At 51.0% G+C, this 18296-nt stretch overlaps 7 protein-coding genes across 7 annotated transcripts; 3 read left to right on the plus strand and 4 right to left on the minus strand.

The window, feature by feature from the left end:
- Positions 1-458: 458 nt before the first annotated feature.
- Positions 459-1746, minus strand: P152DRAFT_463102 (histone-fold-containing protein). The gene is made up of 6 exons (XM_033680469.1): positions 1621-1746; positions 1410-1555; positions 1117-1358; positions 881-1069; positions 702-829; positions 459-655 (listed from the first exon to the last, which is right to left on the minus strand). Exons 3-5 carry the CDS (start codon positions 1250-1252, stop codon positions 711-713), a joined length of 444 nt encoding a protein of 147 aa, XP_033529509.1. The 5' UTR covers positions 1253-1358; positions 1410-1555; positions 1621-1746; the 3' UTR covers positions 459-655; positions 702-710.
- A 45-nt stretch (positions 1747-1791) lies between these two features.
- Positions 1792-3597, plus strand: P152DRAFT_463103 (uncharacterized protein). The gene is made up of 5 exons (XM_033680470.1): positions 1792-1920; positions 1976-2265; positions 2321-2753; positions 2800-3012; positions 3076-3597. Exons 2-5 carry the CDS (start codon positions 2024-2026, stop codon positions 3451-3453), a joined length of 1266 nt encoding a protein of 421 aa, XP_033529510.1. The 5' UTR covers positions 1792-1920; positions 1976-2023; the 3' UTR covers positions 3454-3597.
- A 3672-nt stretch (positions 3598-7269) lies between these two features.
- Positions 7270-8314, minus strand: P152DRAFT_453335 (uncharacterized protein; the record flags this gene model as incomplete). The annotated part of the gene is made up of 2 exons (XM_033678355.1): positions 7270-7346; positions 7378-8314. The coding sequence occupies 2 exons, from the start codon at positions 8312-8314 to the stop codon at positions 7270-7272; spliced, it is 1014 nt and encodes a 337-aa protein (XP_033529511.1).
- A 1610-nt stretch (positions 8315-9924) lies between these two features.
- On the plus strand, positions 9925-11232 carry P152DRAFT_463104 (GTP cyclohydrolase I). Its single transcript, XM_033680471.1, has 3 exons — positions 9925-10165; positions 10212-10516; positions 10569-11232. The coding sequence occupies exons 1-3, from the start codon at positions 10009-10011 to the stop codon at positions 10869-10871; spliced, it is 765 nt and encodes a 254-aa protein (XP_033529512.1). The 5' UTR covers positions 9925-10008; the 3' UTR covers positions 10872-11232.
- A 609-nt stretch (positions 11233-11841) lies between these two features.
- Positions 11842-15966, plus strand: P152DRAFT_284977 (phosphoribosyl transferase domain protein). The gene has a single exon (XM_033674955.1). It carries the CDS (start codon positions 12124-12126, stop codon positions 15640-15642), a length of 3519 nt encoding a protein of 1172 aa, XP_033529513.1. The 5' UTR covers positions 11842-12123; the 3' UTR covers positions 15643-15966.
- Positions 15967-16008: 42 nt separating this feature from the next.
- On the minus strand, positions 16009-17529 carry P152DRAFT_463107 (uncharacterized protein; the record flags this gene model as incomplete). The annotated part of the gene is made up of 3 exons (XM_033680472.1): positions 16009-16441; positions 16610-17359; positions 17396-17529. Coding segments are annotated over 3 exons (1017 nt in total), but the record flags the coding sequence as incomplete, so codon positions are not given.
- A 162-nt stretch (positions 17530-17691) lies between these two features.
- Positions 17692-17961, minus strand: P152DRAFT_366258 (uncharacterized protein; the record flags this gene model as incomplete). Its single annotated transcript, XM_033675425.1, has 1 exon — positions 17692-17961. A coding segment is annotated over one exon (270 nt), but the record flags the coding sequence as incomplete, so codon positions are not given.
- Between the last annotated feature and the right edge of the window lie 335 nt (positions 17962-18296).

Consider the following 18296-nt stretch of genomic DNA (forward strand, 5'->3'; position numbering starts at 1 on the left):
TAGGCCTCGGATGGGTGCGGGTGGGTTGGGTTGGGGTTCTCTTGGCGTGCGGGTGGGGTGGGGTGGGGTTCTCCAAACCTGGATTCCCAACCCAACCCCACCCGCATGCCAAGCAACCCAAACCCAACCCCACCCGCAGGCAACCAGGGACAAACCCAACCCCACCCCATGCCAAGAAACCTTGGGGGAACCGCGGGGTGGGGTTTTCTGCGGGTTCAACCCCAACCGCAAGATGGGTTGGGTTTCTTGGCGCATCTGATGGGTTTCTTGGCATTATTAAAAGGGCTTTAGACTAGATTAGGCTAGTAGCATATAGAGAGAGAGATTCATACGCCCGTCAGGCCTCTCTGCGAGGCCCATGTGGGGAACTAGCTAGCTAGTAGCATATAGAAGATGTGGTAGTCAGATGTGGTAGTCAGATATGGTAGTTTAGTCACGCGGTATAAAATGTAAGTAGGAAGCTTTCTATTTAATTCTGGCTATAGAAGTTTATCCGGCGCATTAAGCAGGATCATTAATCTAAGAGTATACGATGCTCACTCACCCATCGTATACCCAAACCTGCGACTTGTTATTCGCCTTAACTGACAAATTGGAGAATTATAAAAACGCCATCCATTGACACCCATAACTCATGATATACGTTAAGCCATAACTAAAATATATTAGTTTATATAATCATGGTAGGATTCAGACCTTACCTTCACGTTTTACTTTCGAGCGTGCTTCCTAACCGAAATGAAAGACCCGTCGCACAACCTTTCCACCAGCTCGATATCCTTCGCCTGGAGAGTTACGCGCTTGGCATGGATGGCACAGAGGTTGGAATCTACGGTGTGTTAGTTATGTGGTAGTCAGGAGGAAGTAAATAAAAACATACTCTCAAAAAGCTTTACAAGGTATGCTTCTGATGCTTCTTGGAGCGCCTCGAGCGCAGACCTCTGGAAACGATACCCTCCATCGTAATTGAAGTCACCTGAGATCTCGCGCACAAGTCGAGCAAATGGCAATTTCGGAATCAGCAGTTCGGTTGATTTTGCCAACTGCTTGATCTCTCGAAGCACAGACACTTAGAGGTTTAGCTACTACTACACCGACTACTACACAGAAACTTACTGCCAGGACGTTTGAAGTATGCGCCAGTCTTCGTCTTCCTTACAGGCTTTCTCGAATTCGTAGACCGTTTCCTGGCTGGGGGGCGCTTTCTGCCAGGAGTGTGCTTTCCGCCGGGGGGGCGGTTTTGAGATGGCATGGTTATTCGTCGAATCGTTGGTAGAGTTATGACCGTATTGTTTGTTAGGTTTCGGTTGTAGAGAAGGCTAGGTATGGAGGAGAAAAAGGAAGGTAAAGAGAGAGGACTAGGTTGTTGGTTAGTCGACGTTGTTATGAGTAAAGGTAAGGTTTCTCACCAGGTTATCACTTCTGAAAATAATTCCAAGTCCTTTTTACCAATAACTCTGGCAAATCTTGATCGTTTTCGACCAAACGAAGTAATCTCAGCGTGGTAGTACTTGTGGTGGTCACCAAGAGCAATTTCCTCAAGATGGGAGATCTCCTAGGATATATAAAAATTAGTAAGAAGTGAAAATTAATGTCGAAAGTGACATTCAAGTGGCTAACCGTCCTGCGAGCTTAATTCTACAAGATTTAAGCTTACTACTGCATTCGAAGTGCGGTAGTATTCGTGGTAGTCGAGTTATGTTATAAAAGGAAGAAAAACGGGTGAGTTAACGAAAATATCGAGATTTCTAAGTGTTTTGAATTTCTTCGTATTTCACTTCACTTATGAAAACCTAACCAAAATAAACTATCCCCCAAACAAAACCTTTACCAAAACAAAACTTTCCTCTTAATGAAACTTTCTTCCCCTTACCCTAACGCCTCCCAATCTTGATTATTTTCCATGCTAGTTACAAGATTGTAAGAGTTATTAATATTTCAAAAGTGAGAATCTCAATAACTAACTTTCTGCTAGCTTCACCTATCCCATGATCCAGTGACCGGCAGTCTTAACGAGACGACAATGACGGCTAAGCGGAAGGCGGTGGCCGATCTCTCTACCAATGCGAATACAGCTCGCGAGCGAAAGCGTCGGGATGCCCGGGATGCAAGTCGCGTCGAATATGAGAACCGCAAAAAGGCTGATCAGACTGCGGTATCGCGCGCACGGGCAGCTATAGCGCTGTTACCAAATTTCAGGTCGAGTGGGACCGACAAGCGACAAGAGCTACTTCGTGTAGCGGTCGAACAAGTGACCAACGAAAGGTCAGTTATGTGTACCAGTCAATGTGGTAACTAGTATTTTTACTAACTAATCTAGGATTAATCGTGGAGTCCATCACTCGCTCCATCCCCTTGCGGCGGTCCCTGCGACGACTAGGACTGCGCAGGACCCAAAGTTATTTCTCAATAAGCTCTATCCCGATGCCGATAACGATAGCGATTGGGAAGATCTCCATGAAGATATGGAAACTTCGGTCGATCAGGATTTCGAAATCCTAAACAGTATGCCCCTCCCGCCAACATTTAATTCGACGGATTTCAGGTTCTGGGCGGAATACAAGCGAACTGTTGCCAAATATGATTTCTATAATCGGATCGAATTGGGAGAATGGCGTCGCTTTACCAAACGATGGCAACGAGCACGAAAGGCGGTTCTATATAAGAGCCGAGCTATCAACCGAGCGAGAACTTTAGACGGTCGGCTTAGCCTTGGAAAGCTATGGCTTCTGGTAGACACCGTGGAGATTTTGGTAAGTGTGGTAGTTTATGTGGTAGTCCTATACTAACCGCATTTAGCGATCGAGTGCCGAACTGCAAAGGCTGATCCGAGCAGATTGGCAATCTTTCGGCTTAAACGCCGAAGACCAAGATTGCGCAGAACTTGAGTGGATAGTTCGTAATGCCCCGGCGTTGGACGACTGGCTGTCATCTCCGGCGTTCTACTCGAAGGGTCATTTAGATCTTCACCTCGTATGGCCGAAGCTCCCCTTCGCGATTCGATATTTTCTCGTAAGTTTAATGCGGTAGTCAGCGTGGTAGTCTCTTTTCGGCTTATTTGACATTTTAAATCAGAACCAGAGCGCCACTTTCTCAACGGCGCCTTTTGCGCACCAAATTTTCAAGGATCGACACGAGAGAGGCATTTTAATTGGGTTCCTCGCTTGGGCTGGTCGATACCAATATGAATTCCCCTTCCCGGCTTGCTTGTGGGATGCGCCTGATAACGATGAAAGATGGGGACTTTCTAAGATTAGCGACTCGAAGACGGCTGCCATGATGTATGATGGTTTTAAACTCGTCTTTAAACCGCCTGGGAACTGCGAAGCCCCCCCTGACGCCTACCGCATCGACTGTCCAATTGATAGAGATGCGATGATCGGAGATGGATACTTGCTATCGCTCCGCCCTAACGGTGAGCGAGGGAACGCTATTTGGAAAAGGAGGATGTGACAAGGCATCTAGCTATTCGATTGATAGGCTGGAACATTGACTACCACACCGACTAGTACGCCCTTCGCAGACATAGTTCTGCAGCATATGAATAACGGATTCGGGCAGAATATGGGGGGCTGGTGGACCAGGAATTAATATACATTCTGCTTCAACCCATTTCCTGTGATGAATTGATAATATTCTATTAAGTACTTCAATCACGATAATACATTACTGCCATACTGACTACCACACTGACTACCACTTTTTATCATTACTTAAACCTGTCTTTTACTCTATTTCTAAGATGGCCTCTTTATACACTGATTCAGAGCCGACTGAGCCCCAGTCAAGCTTTACCGAAGCAAGGTCTGCGATCGAATCGTCCGACGGAATCGGTGTCGATGGTCTCCGGCAGTATACGATCAAAAACACGACATATTATGTTGTTGACCGAGATAACCCCGCGCCGTTTGACGATTGGTGGAAGAGAACCCAATTCTGCCTTAGGAACAAGGCTAGAGACCCTGACAAGCGGTTTAAGCCAACGTGGGATAGAAAAGTGGTTCGTTCTGATTACTGGTCCTACTTCGAAGAAATCGCCGAGTCTGCTACAGGGGTTGTTAAGATCCATTGTATCCGCTGTGGTTTTGTTGGGGGCCACCCAGCTGTAATCACTGAGAGGCTAGACGGCAGTCTCGGATCACGTACTGGCAATTCGACAATGAAGGCGCACCTTCGGTCAGGAAATTGTATGCAGAAAGCTGATAACAAGGGCCTAACCCAGTTGACATTTCACGATATTACCGATCCAAGGCGCAAGGTAAGAGACTACTATATGAACTAGTATATACACTTTCCCTAATAGAGTTTAGGCTAGAGTTGATAGGACCCGAGCTGCCCAATTCCTTGAGGGACAACGGGTTACCTCGAAGCATTTCTTGGATTGTCTGGCTCGAATGATTGTTTCTCGGGGTATCCCTATGAACTTCTTCGAGGATCCTGAAGTCCAGCGGTCCTATCTCTGCCTAACGACTACTGAACCACCATTTAGTAACCCAAAGAGTCTGCGGAATCGGATCTTCACTCTCTATGAATCCGCGACGAAGGCAACTCGGGATGATCTTGCCCACCCTGATAGCATCAAACAGAAAATTGGTCTCGCGGTCGATGGCTGGTCCGCAAAGTCTGGCCGTACAGGCTATCTTGGAATTCTCGCCTATTGGACCTCGACGGACATGAAATGGCATGAGGCGCTTTTAGCGTTCACGCCAACTGAGGCTAGGCATTCCGGTCGGGACCTAGCGGAGATGATCATGCAGACACTACTCAAGTTTCGAATTACTGACCGTCTACGCTCAATCACTGCAGACAATGCTTCGTCAAATGGCACGATGGTCGCGTCTATCAACGACGAGTTGAAATTTCTGTTGTCGTCACATGGAAGCTTAGACCCGGTCGTATCAATCCCTTGTATCTCCCATGTTATTCAGCTGGTCCAGGGAGAACTCCTCAAAGGCCTCAAGTGCGTGGCGGAGAATTCGGAGATTATCCGAAACTGGGATGAAAAGGAGTTTGTGAGGGAGCAGCGCGCAATTGCGTCGTATGGGGCGGTGCCAATTACACTTTGGAAGGTGAGTCTCTACTCCTTGTAAAATGTGGTAGTCAATGTGGTAGTCATTACTAATATAGTCTAGGCTCGACAGACCGCTAAACACATTGTGGCATCGGAGAAACGACTGAGAGATTTTCTTAAGATCCAGCAGGAGCTTATCGACCAGGAACACCCGACCCTGGACAAACAGGAGCTCTTCTGGGTTAGCCTGCTCCGGCAACCCCTGCGTCCACTACAAGACGTCAAAACACGATGGGACTCGACTACGCAGATGCTTGTTCGACTCCGCATTCTTCGCCAACCCCTTGACCGTTACTGGCGTCAGGTTTCGAAGCAGTCGATGGCCCTCGATCCTCAACAATGGGATATCATCGAATACCTTATTGATATGACCGCTCCACTAAATGCATTTACGCAGTCAATTGGCAGATCGTCGTCCCCATCAATCCACAGAGTCTACACGATCTACGATACTACATTCGGCCATCTTGAATCTACGATCGATAGACTTAAGAAGAAGCATGCTTCGTGGAAGATTAGCCTCAAGGAGAGCTTGGTGAATGCCGTAGAGAAGTTGAAGAAGTACTATAGCAGGACTAGTGTTTTTACAGCTCTTGATGAAGCATACGCGTTCTCTTTCCTACTCAGTCCTAGGACACGAAATACTGCTTTCACTTCATCGGCTTGGAAAGGGAGGGCTAATAACCGGGGACAAAATTACCGAACAGTCTACATGGGGAGACTGCGGGATCATTGGGAGGAACACTACAAGGTTGACAACCCAACCCAATCAGAAGAGGGAGCAGCTTATACACGCGGAATTGACTATGTGCGTCAACGGTTGCATCAAGATGTTCAGCCCACCGAGGGTTCAAACTCTCGATCAATGGACGAGCTAGCAAGATATTTTGACTCTTGTAAGTACATATTCCCCTTTATTCATACTCCGATCTCTTACTAATCTTTTAATATAGGCTCGTCAAACAATATTGAACCTCTCGAAGCTTGGCGCGAGAATGGAAACTACATAGCCTACCCAACAGTTGCTCGGATGGCTCGCGACTACCTTTGTTCTCCGGCAGCATCCGTTGGCGTCGAGCGCCTATTTTTCCTTGCTCGCTGTCAGTCAGAGTTCAATCGGGAGTATAAGAGTGAAACACTCGAGGCGATCATGGTGGCCAAGGCGAGGTTGAAGCTTGACTTTCAGATAGAATCCGAGCGTCTCCAAGAGCTGGAGGAAGAGCTAGGTGATATCGGTGATGCTGATACGTCTACGCTAGACACACTGGTTATAGAATCGGACACTCGTAAGAGGCATACTAATAGTATCCTGCGCGCGACGGGTGAAGGGGAAATTCATTTGATCAGCGACGGTGAAGATAGTGAGGATGATGTTGAGGATGACGGGAGGGATAGCGATCCTAATACTGGGGAAGATAGGAGGGACGCTGATCAGAGCGATGGTCTAGGGGAACCAGACGAGACACTAGATGAGTTAGGTGAAGATTACGATACAGCTGGAGTAGCAAAGAGGACACGAAGTAGTACTATGGCAAGTGAACCTCAAGACCGTTCGAAGCGGAATAGGTTATAGATAGGTTTTCTTCTATTAGAGTACTTTTGAATGAAATTAATTTCTTTCCCTTGACTACCACACTTGACTACCACATATGACTACTATATTTAATCCCCTATTCTATCCTACAACCGGATCGTACCTCTAGTTATGCCAAGAAACCCAACCCATCTTGCGGTTGGGGCTAAACCCGCAGAAAACCCCACCCCGCGGTTCCCCAAGGTTTCTTGGCATGGGGTGGGGTTGGGGCGGGGTTTCTTGGCGTGCGGGTGGGGTTGGGGTGGGGTTTTGAAATATTGGCTTCCCACCCCAACCCCACCCGCAAACCGGCGGGTGGGGTTGGGTTTGGGTTTGCCAAGAACCCGCACCCAACCCGTTTTTTGCGGGTTGAACCCGCACCCATCCGAGGCCTAAGATTAACCTTGATCCTGAAGAGCCGGATCCTACGAAAACAGGCTGTTCCTGCAGCTATTTTATATGGTTTAAAATGGTGATCTTTTCCCTAAGAAGGGGAAGAATAGGGGTATAGAATCGAATACGGAATGAAGCCGTGGGGAAACGCCAAGAAACACAGATATTCTGTGACAAGATAGAAAATGCAGATGGTGGCACAAGGCCACAAGGTACCAATGTATGTAATTAGTCAGCTTAGGTAGTTCCCCACATGGGCCTCGCCGAGAGGCCTGACGGGCGTATGAATCTCTCTGTCTCTCTCGTGGCCTTGTATAGTATTAATATACACAGTACGTACTTTTGCATAAAGCACATGCCGCAGCATTACACTCCGGACAATGAAAAGTAAATTTAGTGGGAGTCTCTCCACAAAAGATGCAGCTTGCTTCTCCTTTCTTTTTGGGCCAGCCTAGCTGGGGATGAATGCAATCCCTCGTAGGATGCTGAGTCGCGGGTTGCCCTGGCTTGGCTTGTCGACGCTCCGCGGCTTCTCGTATGCTTGCCCAATTCTGTCGAATTGCGTCCTGCTTCTCCTCTATCAATATGGACTTAAGCCGCTCCTTCGCAGCCATCTCTCGCTCTTGTCTTGCTCTCTTCGCAGACTCTTCAGACTTTCGTTCCGCCTCCATTTCTTTCTGTTTGTGCAACCGTTCTATCGCCGCATGTTCTTGTTCTTCCCTAGCCTTTCGTGCCACCTCCCGTGACCGATATTCCGCCATTCTTTCTCTCAATTCCCTGTCTCGCGCCAGTCGCTCTTCCTCAGCTCTCCTGCGTGACGCCCTTTCCTCTGCTGCTTTTGCATCCTGCTCTGCTTGTTCCCTAGCGGCTCGTTGTTCCTCTGCCATCCTACGTGCCCGCTCGGCTTCTCGTCTGAGCTCTTTATTTCGGCGCTGTGTCTCTTGCCATATGCGATATTGGACCCATTCTCCTCGTAATTGTGGGTAATATGCGTCATATTCCGAGCGCTTTGAAGCATCACGGAGACATTCATAGGCCTCCCTAATCTGACCTGGCGCTTTAGCTTCTCTCTGCTGTTTAGAATTCTTAGTACTTACCCTGCGAAAATCGTGAGCATCAGTGATCTTCCCTGGAGCTTGTTTGTCTGGATGATGCTTTTTTGCCAGTAAATGGTGTGCCCTTTTTATGTCCTGGAACGTTGCTGTTTGCTGTAGACCAAGGGCTAAGTAATAGTCTGACATTTGTGGACGCTCTAGCTCTGGTATAGTCTCATCCATATTTTACAACAAATGCGCATGGCATACCCTAGCAATAACTTTAATCACTGCAACGGTCAAACTTGTGTAGTAGTTAAAACAAGCGTCTATGGCGGTTCGCGCTTGTTCAGAGTTGATCTGAACCTATTTCTACCGTAAGCAATATCTACTCTACTATGTTTTCTTTTCTGGCTTCTATCCAATCACACACACCATATACGTGTATTATCATGATTGGCCGCTGAAGACGCATTCCAGCTTTTCCACAAGCCACTACATATGTATCACCATAGCCCTGACACGGTCTGGATGCGCAAGGTCTGCGATTACCAAGTTCCATTAATCTAAACTGAAGAGAGAGAGAGAGAGAGAGAAGAAATCTCCCGGCACCTTTGTGCGCGAGATAGCGACTCTCCTCTCCAATGCCCTACTGCTGTGTTACCATGTTTGTTTGCTTCTCTGATATAATCCACCAGCCACGTCTTCAGCCACAACCAAGGGAACAGGCCGCAGGCCTGGGACCATAACACTAAAGAACGACTCGTCGAAGAAGATCAGAGTAAACGTAATCACTACGGAGACAATAGATATAGAAGAGTTATGGGACGAGACACTTGCCAAGGATGATCAGTACTAGGTTCTCCTTTAGGCCACGAATGAAAAGGCTAGGCGGGTACTATTATAGTACAAGCACTTAAAGCTATCAATTGTCATGGGCTGTAAGGACATAAGCCTCCTGTAGTCATGTGACAGGGTCACATGACTAGAACATAGAGAATTAGTATATATGGTTTCCAACCCCAATGACCCCTGTTTGGGATCATTGTGATCTTTTATGGTCCAATGGTATTAGCGCGGAGGGTTGGTCACGTGTCATTACAGTAGAGGAGGACCGTTAAAAAGAGAATTCCTATGTAAATGGGAAGGCTATGCGGAACCGACGTAGGAAGCTGCGTAGTATATCGAGGATACAGTAGCGCTAGATGATTACGAACAGAAGACAGGGTGCGATATCTTCAATCCTCTTAACCTAGATAATCCCCATTTCTTGCGGAGGAGGGGGCATTGTTATGGTCCCAAGCCTGGGACCTTGGTTGTGGCTAAAGACGTGGCTGGTGGATTATATCAGAGAAGCAAACAAACATGGTAACAGCAGTATGTGACAGTCTTGGGCTTCGCCCAGTCTGTGTGTTGTGGCCTTGCGGCCTAAGGCAGAAGGGATGGGTAGACTGTTTGCCCACAGATGTAAATAGCAGATCGCAGTAAGAGAGATCTTCTCCTTCTCTCTTTAGCAATTCAACAGCGTTACCAGCTTACCAAATCCTTCGTGGTTTGGGCCCATGACACAGTAGGGCATTGGAGAGGAGAGTCGCTATCTCGCGCACAAAGGTGCCGGGAGATTCCTTCTCTCTCTCTCTCTCTCTCTTCAGTTTAGATTAATGGAACTTGGTAATCGCAGACATTGCGCATCCAGACCGTGTCATAGATAGATCAATCAATCACGTATCAATACTTCTGCATGAGGCACTGTAGATATAGCGCCGCAGCCTTGCGAACCGACTTAACGTTTCGCCATGCCTCCGACCATAGACAACTCTCCGAAAACACCTGGAGAATTGGCCACTGATAGGGCATGGTCATAACAGGTCTCCCTAGTGGCAGTGACTTGCCGCTTTCACTAAAGTTGAACTACCAAAACATCGACGAGCGCGAAGATGGACGGCGAGAACGGGTACGATAGACACCACAGCGAGATCGACGTCGATGGGTTCAATGAGGGTGGACCTGCGAAAACTCCGCTGGCTACGAGCCGTGCTCAAAGCCCGTATACCCAACACCCTGACATCGATTTCAACGGCTTGAGCTGGCCCAGTAAGTAGCACGCCGGCACGGAGGCAAGATGGCTTACGAGTATAAGGCAAGGGCGCCCGTGAGAGGAAGGAAGCTACCGAGCAGGAGAAGGAAGAGCGGCTGTCAAATCTATCCGGTGCCGTAAGGAAAATACTGGACTGCATTGGCGAAGATCCCGACCGTGAAGGCCTACGGAATACACCGGATCGCTATGCAAAAGCGCTCCTCTTCTTTACGAAAGGCTACGAAGAAAACTTGCGCGAAATTGTGAACGGCGCCGTATTCCACGAAGACCACGACGAGCTCGTAATCGTAAAGGATATCGAACTCTTCTCCCTGTGCGAGCATCACCTCGTGCCCTTCACCGGAAAAGTATGCAAAAAATCACCCCGGTATTTGCGCACTTCATCTAACTCTCAAATAGATGCATATTGGCTATATCCCCAACCGCCGAGTGATCGGGCTCTCTAAGCTCGCCAGAATCGCCGAGATGTTCTCCCGCCGGCTCCAGGTGCAGGAACGGCTCACGAAACAGGTAGCTCTCGCCCTTTCCGAGGTTCTCTATCCGCAAGGCATTGCTGTCGTCATGGAGTCTAGCCATCTTTGTATGGTGACGCGTGGCATCCAGAAGACAGGGGCAACCACGACAACCAGCTGCATGCTCGGCTGCATGCGGTCGATGGCCAAAACCCGAGAAGAATTCTTGAATCTTATCAATCGGAAATAGAGCGTGTCATTTGTAGTATCATGCAATGGTCTGTCAGCGTAGTTATTGCTATGAATGGCGTTCGCGCCGGTGTTAATCTACTTAGGTAAGGCCCTTTAAGTCCTGAGAGTGATATACATCCTATTAATATTAGTGGCAATGGTACTGTCCCACTCTTCAGGCTCTCGATAACATCTACATTCGAACGTTCTGCTTCGCTCCGCCGCTCATCTGTGTGAACTCTTAGCTCAGGTATCAGGAAGAGTCAAGCTTCATGCCTCGTTCGACGTATCGTATCTATTTATAAGCGCTGCCCATGCCGCAGGGTGTTCCTGGGGAATGTCAAACATATCCGTAAGTAGAGCCAGGTTATCATGTATTGGCATGCGGGGTCATACTATCAAGCCTGATTTGTGTCGCCATGCGATTGGACGCGAAATATGCACCCCTCCTTAGGTCATCTATGTATCATCATCCCATTCCTGACCGGAATTCCACTGCTGGTTTGCACTCTGCGATGACGACGATGAAAGATCGCCGCCAGAAAAGATTTGGTGTCAACATAGCAATCAACCATCGATTGCTTCTGCTTTTCCGATCAGTTGATTCCCTAGGTACCCAAAGTAGCGTCAGCGGTGAGAGTAGCACTCTTGGATGGGGGTTTGGATGTGCGCGATTGGGAAGGCGAAGGTGTGCATTTTCCTTGTAGGACTGAAATCAGGTTGACAAGGTGCTGGAGGTGGGACATTCGACCTTATTCGCGCATCACCACGCACAATGCATCAAAAATTACAAGGTCAAATGTGTCGGTCGCTCTTTATGGACGAGGGTCCGTTATGGTGTATCTCGTCAGGAGATGCACTCTTTCGGAATTATGTGCCGTAAGGAACAAAGCCTCTTTCGTCGAGGATAGGAAAGACCGATGCCGATACGGTGTACGAGGTCATGTTTCACGCAGATGTTACTGGGAAAAGATGCTGATGCATAGTAGAATGACGGCTGCTACAATTATCCTGTTGCTTTACTCTGCACGGAAGAATCTGACTGGGCTTCGACTGACTACTCACAGATTTATAATGGACGTATGTCTGCTTCAGATCGACATCCGACGAATAGAGCACTAGGATCATAGTATCTGCAATCAGGTATAGTGCCGCAGGTTTCGCCTCTCGATGTAAACCGCTTCAATACGGCCGTTGACCTCAATAAGGCCCATATCAACCATTGTCGCCATTCCTAATGCGAAATACTCGCACACTCATGCCGAACGGAAATGGCCACCCTTGACTCCCTAAAGCGGGCCCTTCGGCGAAAAACCAGAGCAACGGCATCGTCCTCGAAGCAGCCCTTGTCCGACTCACAGTACAGCGCCGGCTTCGATATCTTGCTCCGAGACTCGGGATGGGTGACATACCGGGATTTTATCATCCCTCAACTATCTCAGCTGCTAAGCCTTCTCGTTAACTCGCGTGTCCATATCTCGGCACTAGAAATCGGACCGGGCCCGAAGAGCCTCCTTGGACATCTTCCCAGCGGTCTAAAACGGAAGGTCAGGAGATACACTGCATTCGAGCCCAATGGCTTGTTTGCTACGAGGTTGGAAGAATGGCTTAGCTCGGCCCCCGAGTCAGAGTCCCCGCTGCCCTGTCTGGAAAGGGCGCCCGACATCCACCGAATTCCCTTCGTCCTGGACGACAACATAGGTAGCGTTACCGGTACCGGTACGAGTGATGAGGAAAAATACGATATCATCCTATTCTGCCACAGCATGTATGGCATGAAGCCCAAACACAGGGTGATCGAACGTGCGCTAGAAATGCTTGTTAAGCGGCCACAAGGCGGAGTGGTCGCGATTTTCCATCGCGACGGGGCCCTGGACCTCGACGGCTTGGTGTGCTATCGAACGGCTTCTTTCCCTACCGGAGTCGTTCGCGTGGCAAATGACGACGAGGTACTAGATAGTTTTGCTCCTTTCGTCGCGGGGTTTGTCGTGCAGGACGTGGACGTGGACAAGGCTATCCGAGTTGAGTGGCGTAAGGTGTGCCGCGCCTTGAGCCGTCGCGAGGATGCCTATCCAGATCATCTCTTGTTCAGCGCGCCCAACGTCATGGCGGCCTTTACCCAACATGCGACCACGTTGCCAGAGCTGACGGCGCAGGTGCCATTGGTGAAAGAGGGCAAGATAGTTAAAAACCGGGAGGCTCGCCTTCACCGCCCCGCCTCGATTATTAGGCCGACAGAGGTCCGACACGTCCAGCAGTGCGTTCAATGGGCTCTTAAGCACGGGGTCGGCCTGACCGTCGTCGGTGGGGGTCACAGCGGCCATTGTCTCTGGCCCAACGTTGTTTCGGTCGACATGGGCGCCTTTGATCAAGTACACATTGTCTCAGCGGGGGAGGATGGAGGGGATTCTGGTTCCGATTCTGGTTCCTTGGTCGTCGCCGAGGCCGGCTGCAAGACGGTGGATATCGTCCGCAAGGCCATGGCGGCGGGTGTGACAGTGCCCCTAGGGGCTCGCCCAAGTGTCGGTGCGGGGCTGTGGCTACAAGGCGGCATCGGGCACCTGGCTAGGTTGTATGGGCTCGCGTGCGACGCCATTGTAGGTGCCATTATGGTTAGCGTCGACTCTAGCCAGGTCCTCTGCGTCGGCCATGTACCAAGCCAACACCGGCCGGCCGGTGCCGTTCGCCCAGATAACGAACCCGATCTATTATGGGCGATGAAAGGCGCCGGGACCAACTTTGGCATCGTGGTCAGTGTGATTTTCAAGGCTTACACAGCTCCGACCTACCTGACTCGAAACTGGGTTGTCCCGCTAAGTGACAACCTCGAGGCCCGGTTCAGACTCAGTGACTTTGATAAACTCGTCGCCAGGAAGCTCCCCCGGAGCTGTTCTGCAGACGCGTATCTGTACTGGGACGCTGGCCAGCTGCGTCTTGGCATGACCATGTTCGAATCTTTCACGACAAGGCTCACCTCTGCAAAACCCACGCTCACGCCTGTAGGTGAAATTTGGGGGCCGGGAGACGATTCCAAGGCCGTAGACGGCATCGGTTTGTTTGAGGGCGAGATGTACATGTCCGGGATGCACGGCGGGCACGGCAGCGGCAAGACCTCCTCGTTCAAGAGATGTTTATTTTTAAAAAACATCGGAGAAGCGAACGTCGCCGACCGATTGGTGGCGGCCGTTGGGACTCGTCCCTCGCCACTCTGCTATCTCCATCTCTTGCAAGGTGGCGGAGCGGTCGGCGACGTTGCGGCCGATGCCACTGCTTTCGGCTGTCGGGACTGGGACTTTGCCTGCGTGATAACTGGTGTCTGGCCCTGCGACCAAGATGGTACCGAAGCCGCACTATCTGCCGTGCGGTGGGTTTACAACGTCGCCGGGGACTTGTTGTCCCTGAGTAGCGGAGCTTACGGCGCCGACCTTGGGCCGGACCCCAGAGACGCCGTGCTGGCGGCCAAGGCTTTTGGACCGAACCGGCCGCGCCTGGCCCGTCTCAAACACAGCTTGGACCCGCGTAATGTACTGGCTTATGCCTGCCCACTCCCGAAAGTGCAGATGCAACAGAAGCTTATCATTCTTGTCACGGGCGAAAGCTGCGCCGGCAAGGACTATTGTGCCGACGTCTGGGTCTCCGTGTTCATGAAAAGCGCTCACAAAAGCCTCACGGCGCGTGCGGTCAGCATTAGCGATGCGATCAAGCGAGAATACGCGGCGGCTACCGGTGCCGACTTGAGCCTCCTGCTTGGGAACCGTGCCTACAAGGAGCAGCACCGCCCGGCGCTCACGACATATTTCCGAGAACGGGCGCGGCAACGTCCTCGGCTGCCACAGGAACATTTTCTGAGCGTCGTGTCTGGCGCCGTCGACGTGGACGTGCTGCTAATCACCGGGATGAGGGACGAGGCGCCGGTCGCAACCTTGTCGCATTTGGTGCCAGACAGCAGGCTTATCGAGGTTCACGTCCAAGCGAGTGAACAGACGCGGCGGGTTCGCCGAGGGTGCCACATCGGTGACAACGGTGGTGATGACTACGGTGACGACAACAAGGACAACAACAGTCGCAAGTCGAGTTCAACAGCTTGGGATTACTGTCATAGTTTCACCATCGACAACGACACGACCGGGAATAAGGCGGCAACACGGTTTGCCGAACGATACCTGCTTCCCTTCCTCCACGAGGACCTGCAGCGACTGGCCGACATGGTGCGCCAGATACCCGACTACCCGCGCCAAGGCATCGAGTTCTGTCACGTGCTCGGCATCGAGTTCTGTCACGTGCTCGGCATCTCCCAGAAGCCCGGTGGGCTGGCCCTGTGTACGTCGCTGCTGAAAACCCACTTCGCCGGTGACTGGGCCAAAGTCGATGCGGTGGTGTGTTGCGAGGCCGGCGGGTTTGTCTATGCGTCGGCGTTGGCCTCGTGGGTCAATGTGCCATTGGTGCTGACTCGGGGCGCTGGCAAGCTCCCTCCACCCACCGTGTCGGTTATCAAGCTCTCATCGCATATCTCTTCTTTAGAATCCAACGATTCGACGGAGAAGCGGATCGAAATGGAACGGGATGTCCTACCCAGGGGGGGTTTCGTGGTAGTGGTAGACGATGTACTCTCCACCGGGAAGACGCTCTGTGCGGTGTTACAGCTTCTGGATAAAGATGGAATCGGCTCCGATGATGTCAGCATAATGACCGTGGCCGAGTTTCCGGTTCACCGTGGCCGGGAACTATTGCGCCGGCGTGGGTTTGGCAGAATCAATATTCAAAGCCTTTTAGTCTTTGGCGGTGCTTAGCAAAGGACGGAAAAGATCTTAGAGAGAGAGAGAGAGAGATTCATACGCCCGTCAGGCCTCTCTGTGAGGCCCATGTGGGGAACTAGCTAGGATGACTAATTACATGATGGTTGCCTTGTGTCTAGTGCCTGGAGGAACGAAGTGCCTGGAGGAACGAAGTGCCGTAAGGTCTGAGTGCCTGGAGGAACGAAGTTCCGTAAGGTCTTTGTGGACGCCTGAGGGCCAACTTTTCTCCCAACTCAAACTTAAATCACATGATATTCACGTGAGTTTCACGTGATTTCCGTTCCTTCACCCCAACCTTCGTCGACATCGCGATCGCCGCCCGATTTAGCCCGTATGATATGATTCTAACGAGCTATGAAACTACACGCTCGGCATCGTTCACTCGCCGTTCGCTGACACCGCCTGATTCTGACCCCGCGCCTGACTGAGTCCGATCGTCGGGACTCAATCCGATCGTTGAGACTTGACTCTGATTGTCAAGACTGACTCCGATCATAAAGACTCGAGAAAAAGAGGAGGGATGCGAGGGAAAAAAAAGAGGCGAAGTCTCCCCATCATTAAGCGATCAATGTTACAAAGGGTCGGTTTTCAATGTCTCTCGCTCTATTTGCGCTCTGCTAGCCAATCTACTTTGTATATCTAGGCCGCGTTTACTTCCCCTTAATGTACCGTCCATCCCTCTTCTGTTGACCAGTCCCAACGTTCCGCGTCTTGAATCATCCCCTCGCTCAGCCGTTCTAGCCTATTCTCGGCGGCGACCATAGTCTCGGGCACTCGATTACCGATAATGTCCCTTTCTCGCGCTCGAGACAGAAGCATAATCCCATCTAGGGATGGGCAGCGCGATAGTTGTACGTATAGGCCGTAGGCATCGCATTAACTGGGAACGGCCTAGCCATCGATGTTCGTCGTCCTCGCGCCGCGAAGTTCTAGCGCCACTCGGTCTAACGTCTTTCCTTACACCTTATAATCCGTGGAGGCGAACGCCGCTGCGCACGGTAATCCTCGCCGGCTGACGTCGTGCATCTGCCACGGCCGCTTTCTCTGGGAGTCGATTTTGACACTGACGGGTGCCAGGAGGATGGTGCCGGCTGGCATGCCCACGAAATCGTAGTCTCTCGTCGTCTCGGACGCCAGCACGATCCCGGCCGGAGGCCCGAAGTGGAGCATGGTATCGGCGTTGACGCGATGCCCGGGGAATTTCAGGTCGAGGATGACGTCTAACGCCGTATAGCGGGCGCCATTGACCAGCTTCAGGCCTTGGTGGGTGTTTTGATTTACGGTGATGGGCATCCCCTGGACGAACATAAAGATAGCGGGGACGGGGATGGCGCTGTCGTCCCCCTGACTTAACAGCATTAGGGCCTCCTCCTCCGTAGGCTGGCCATCTTTCCACTTGTGCTCGGACATGAAAATCCGAAGCACGCTTTGCCTTTGGCGTTGGAAGGACAGCGTGGCTTCGACGTTCAGATTCCAGCGGTTCCGATTCAGCGGCGTGATAACCGTGATGCCGGACTCCCATGGGATACGTCGACCTTCCTGGTAGCACGTGTCGTTCAGAAAATCCATATCGGACTGATCTTGTACGCCGTGCCGGATCCGCCTGAGGAGTTGCTGGAGTCGTGGATCTCCGGCGGCACGGACTTGTTCGTCGAGCATCACGACCGTAGTAAACTTGTTCCACAGCGCGTGCGCTTTATCGTGCTGGTGCCTCTGCTCTGCTCGGAAAGCTGTATCGTCGGTCTACGCAATAACTTGGCTGGGGAGAAGGATGGACCGCTCCTGGACCGGGCGGAACTGGCGGAAATCCCCGCAGAACACGATAATCGGGATCCCGCTAAAGTCGTCCGCATACCCTCGAAGTCGGTACAGCTGTTCGTTTACTATATATAGCGTCCGCGCACCCAGTATACTGACCTCGTCGATAATGAGCAGGAGCTTTTCCTGCCATACGGCCCGGCTTCGTCCATCGACGCGGAGATTAGTTGAACTCCTAGGCGCGAATCTCTCCAGGTCCGTACTCCGACCCACCGACCGAGTCGTGTCTTTCGAGAACCCGCACGCGGAATGGATAGTGACCCCATCAATATTGGCTACCGCCGTTCCCGAGGTCGCTGTAACCAGTAGGCGGTGCGGGATCCCCTTCCTCGCGAACAGCGCCGCGACCGCTCCGATGATCCGTGATTTTCCCGTCCCGCCCTCACCTCCAATAAATTGGCAGAGCTGGGGAACTCCGGACTCGTCGCGGTGGACCCGGTCTAGCTGGCGGCAGATAAGTCGAAATACGATACTCTGCTTTCGATTCAAGGTAAACGACTCCTCTGCTGTGAAGATTCACTACCTGCATGAGCCATTTGGGCCCTTTGGGCCCAGATCGGATTATCTTTTATCCTTACCCCGCTTTTGAGGTATATAATACCCCGCACGAATCCTACCAACTCTCGACGGTAGCGATTCGCGCTGTTACACATTTACACGATTACATACAATACAAATACGTTGATACAGACTTCTTGATCTATTCAGTTGCCTACAGCAATCCAATATCACCCAGGACTACCAATCCTTGACACTCGAATCGCTCTTCTTGGCTGTACAACGCTGAGCAGAGTAGAGAATGTCTGACAACACCATCAATCCCCGGGAGA

Source organism: Eremomyces bilateralis (genome assembly GCF_010015585.1).
Source record: "Eremomyces bilateralis CBS 781.70 unplaced genomic scaffold P152scaffold_57, whole genome shotgun sequence".
Classification (NCBI taxonomy): domain Eukaryota; kingdom Fungi; phylum Ascomycota; class Dothideomycetes; order Eremomycetales; family Eremomycetaceae; genus Eremomyces; species Eremomyces bilateralis.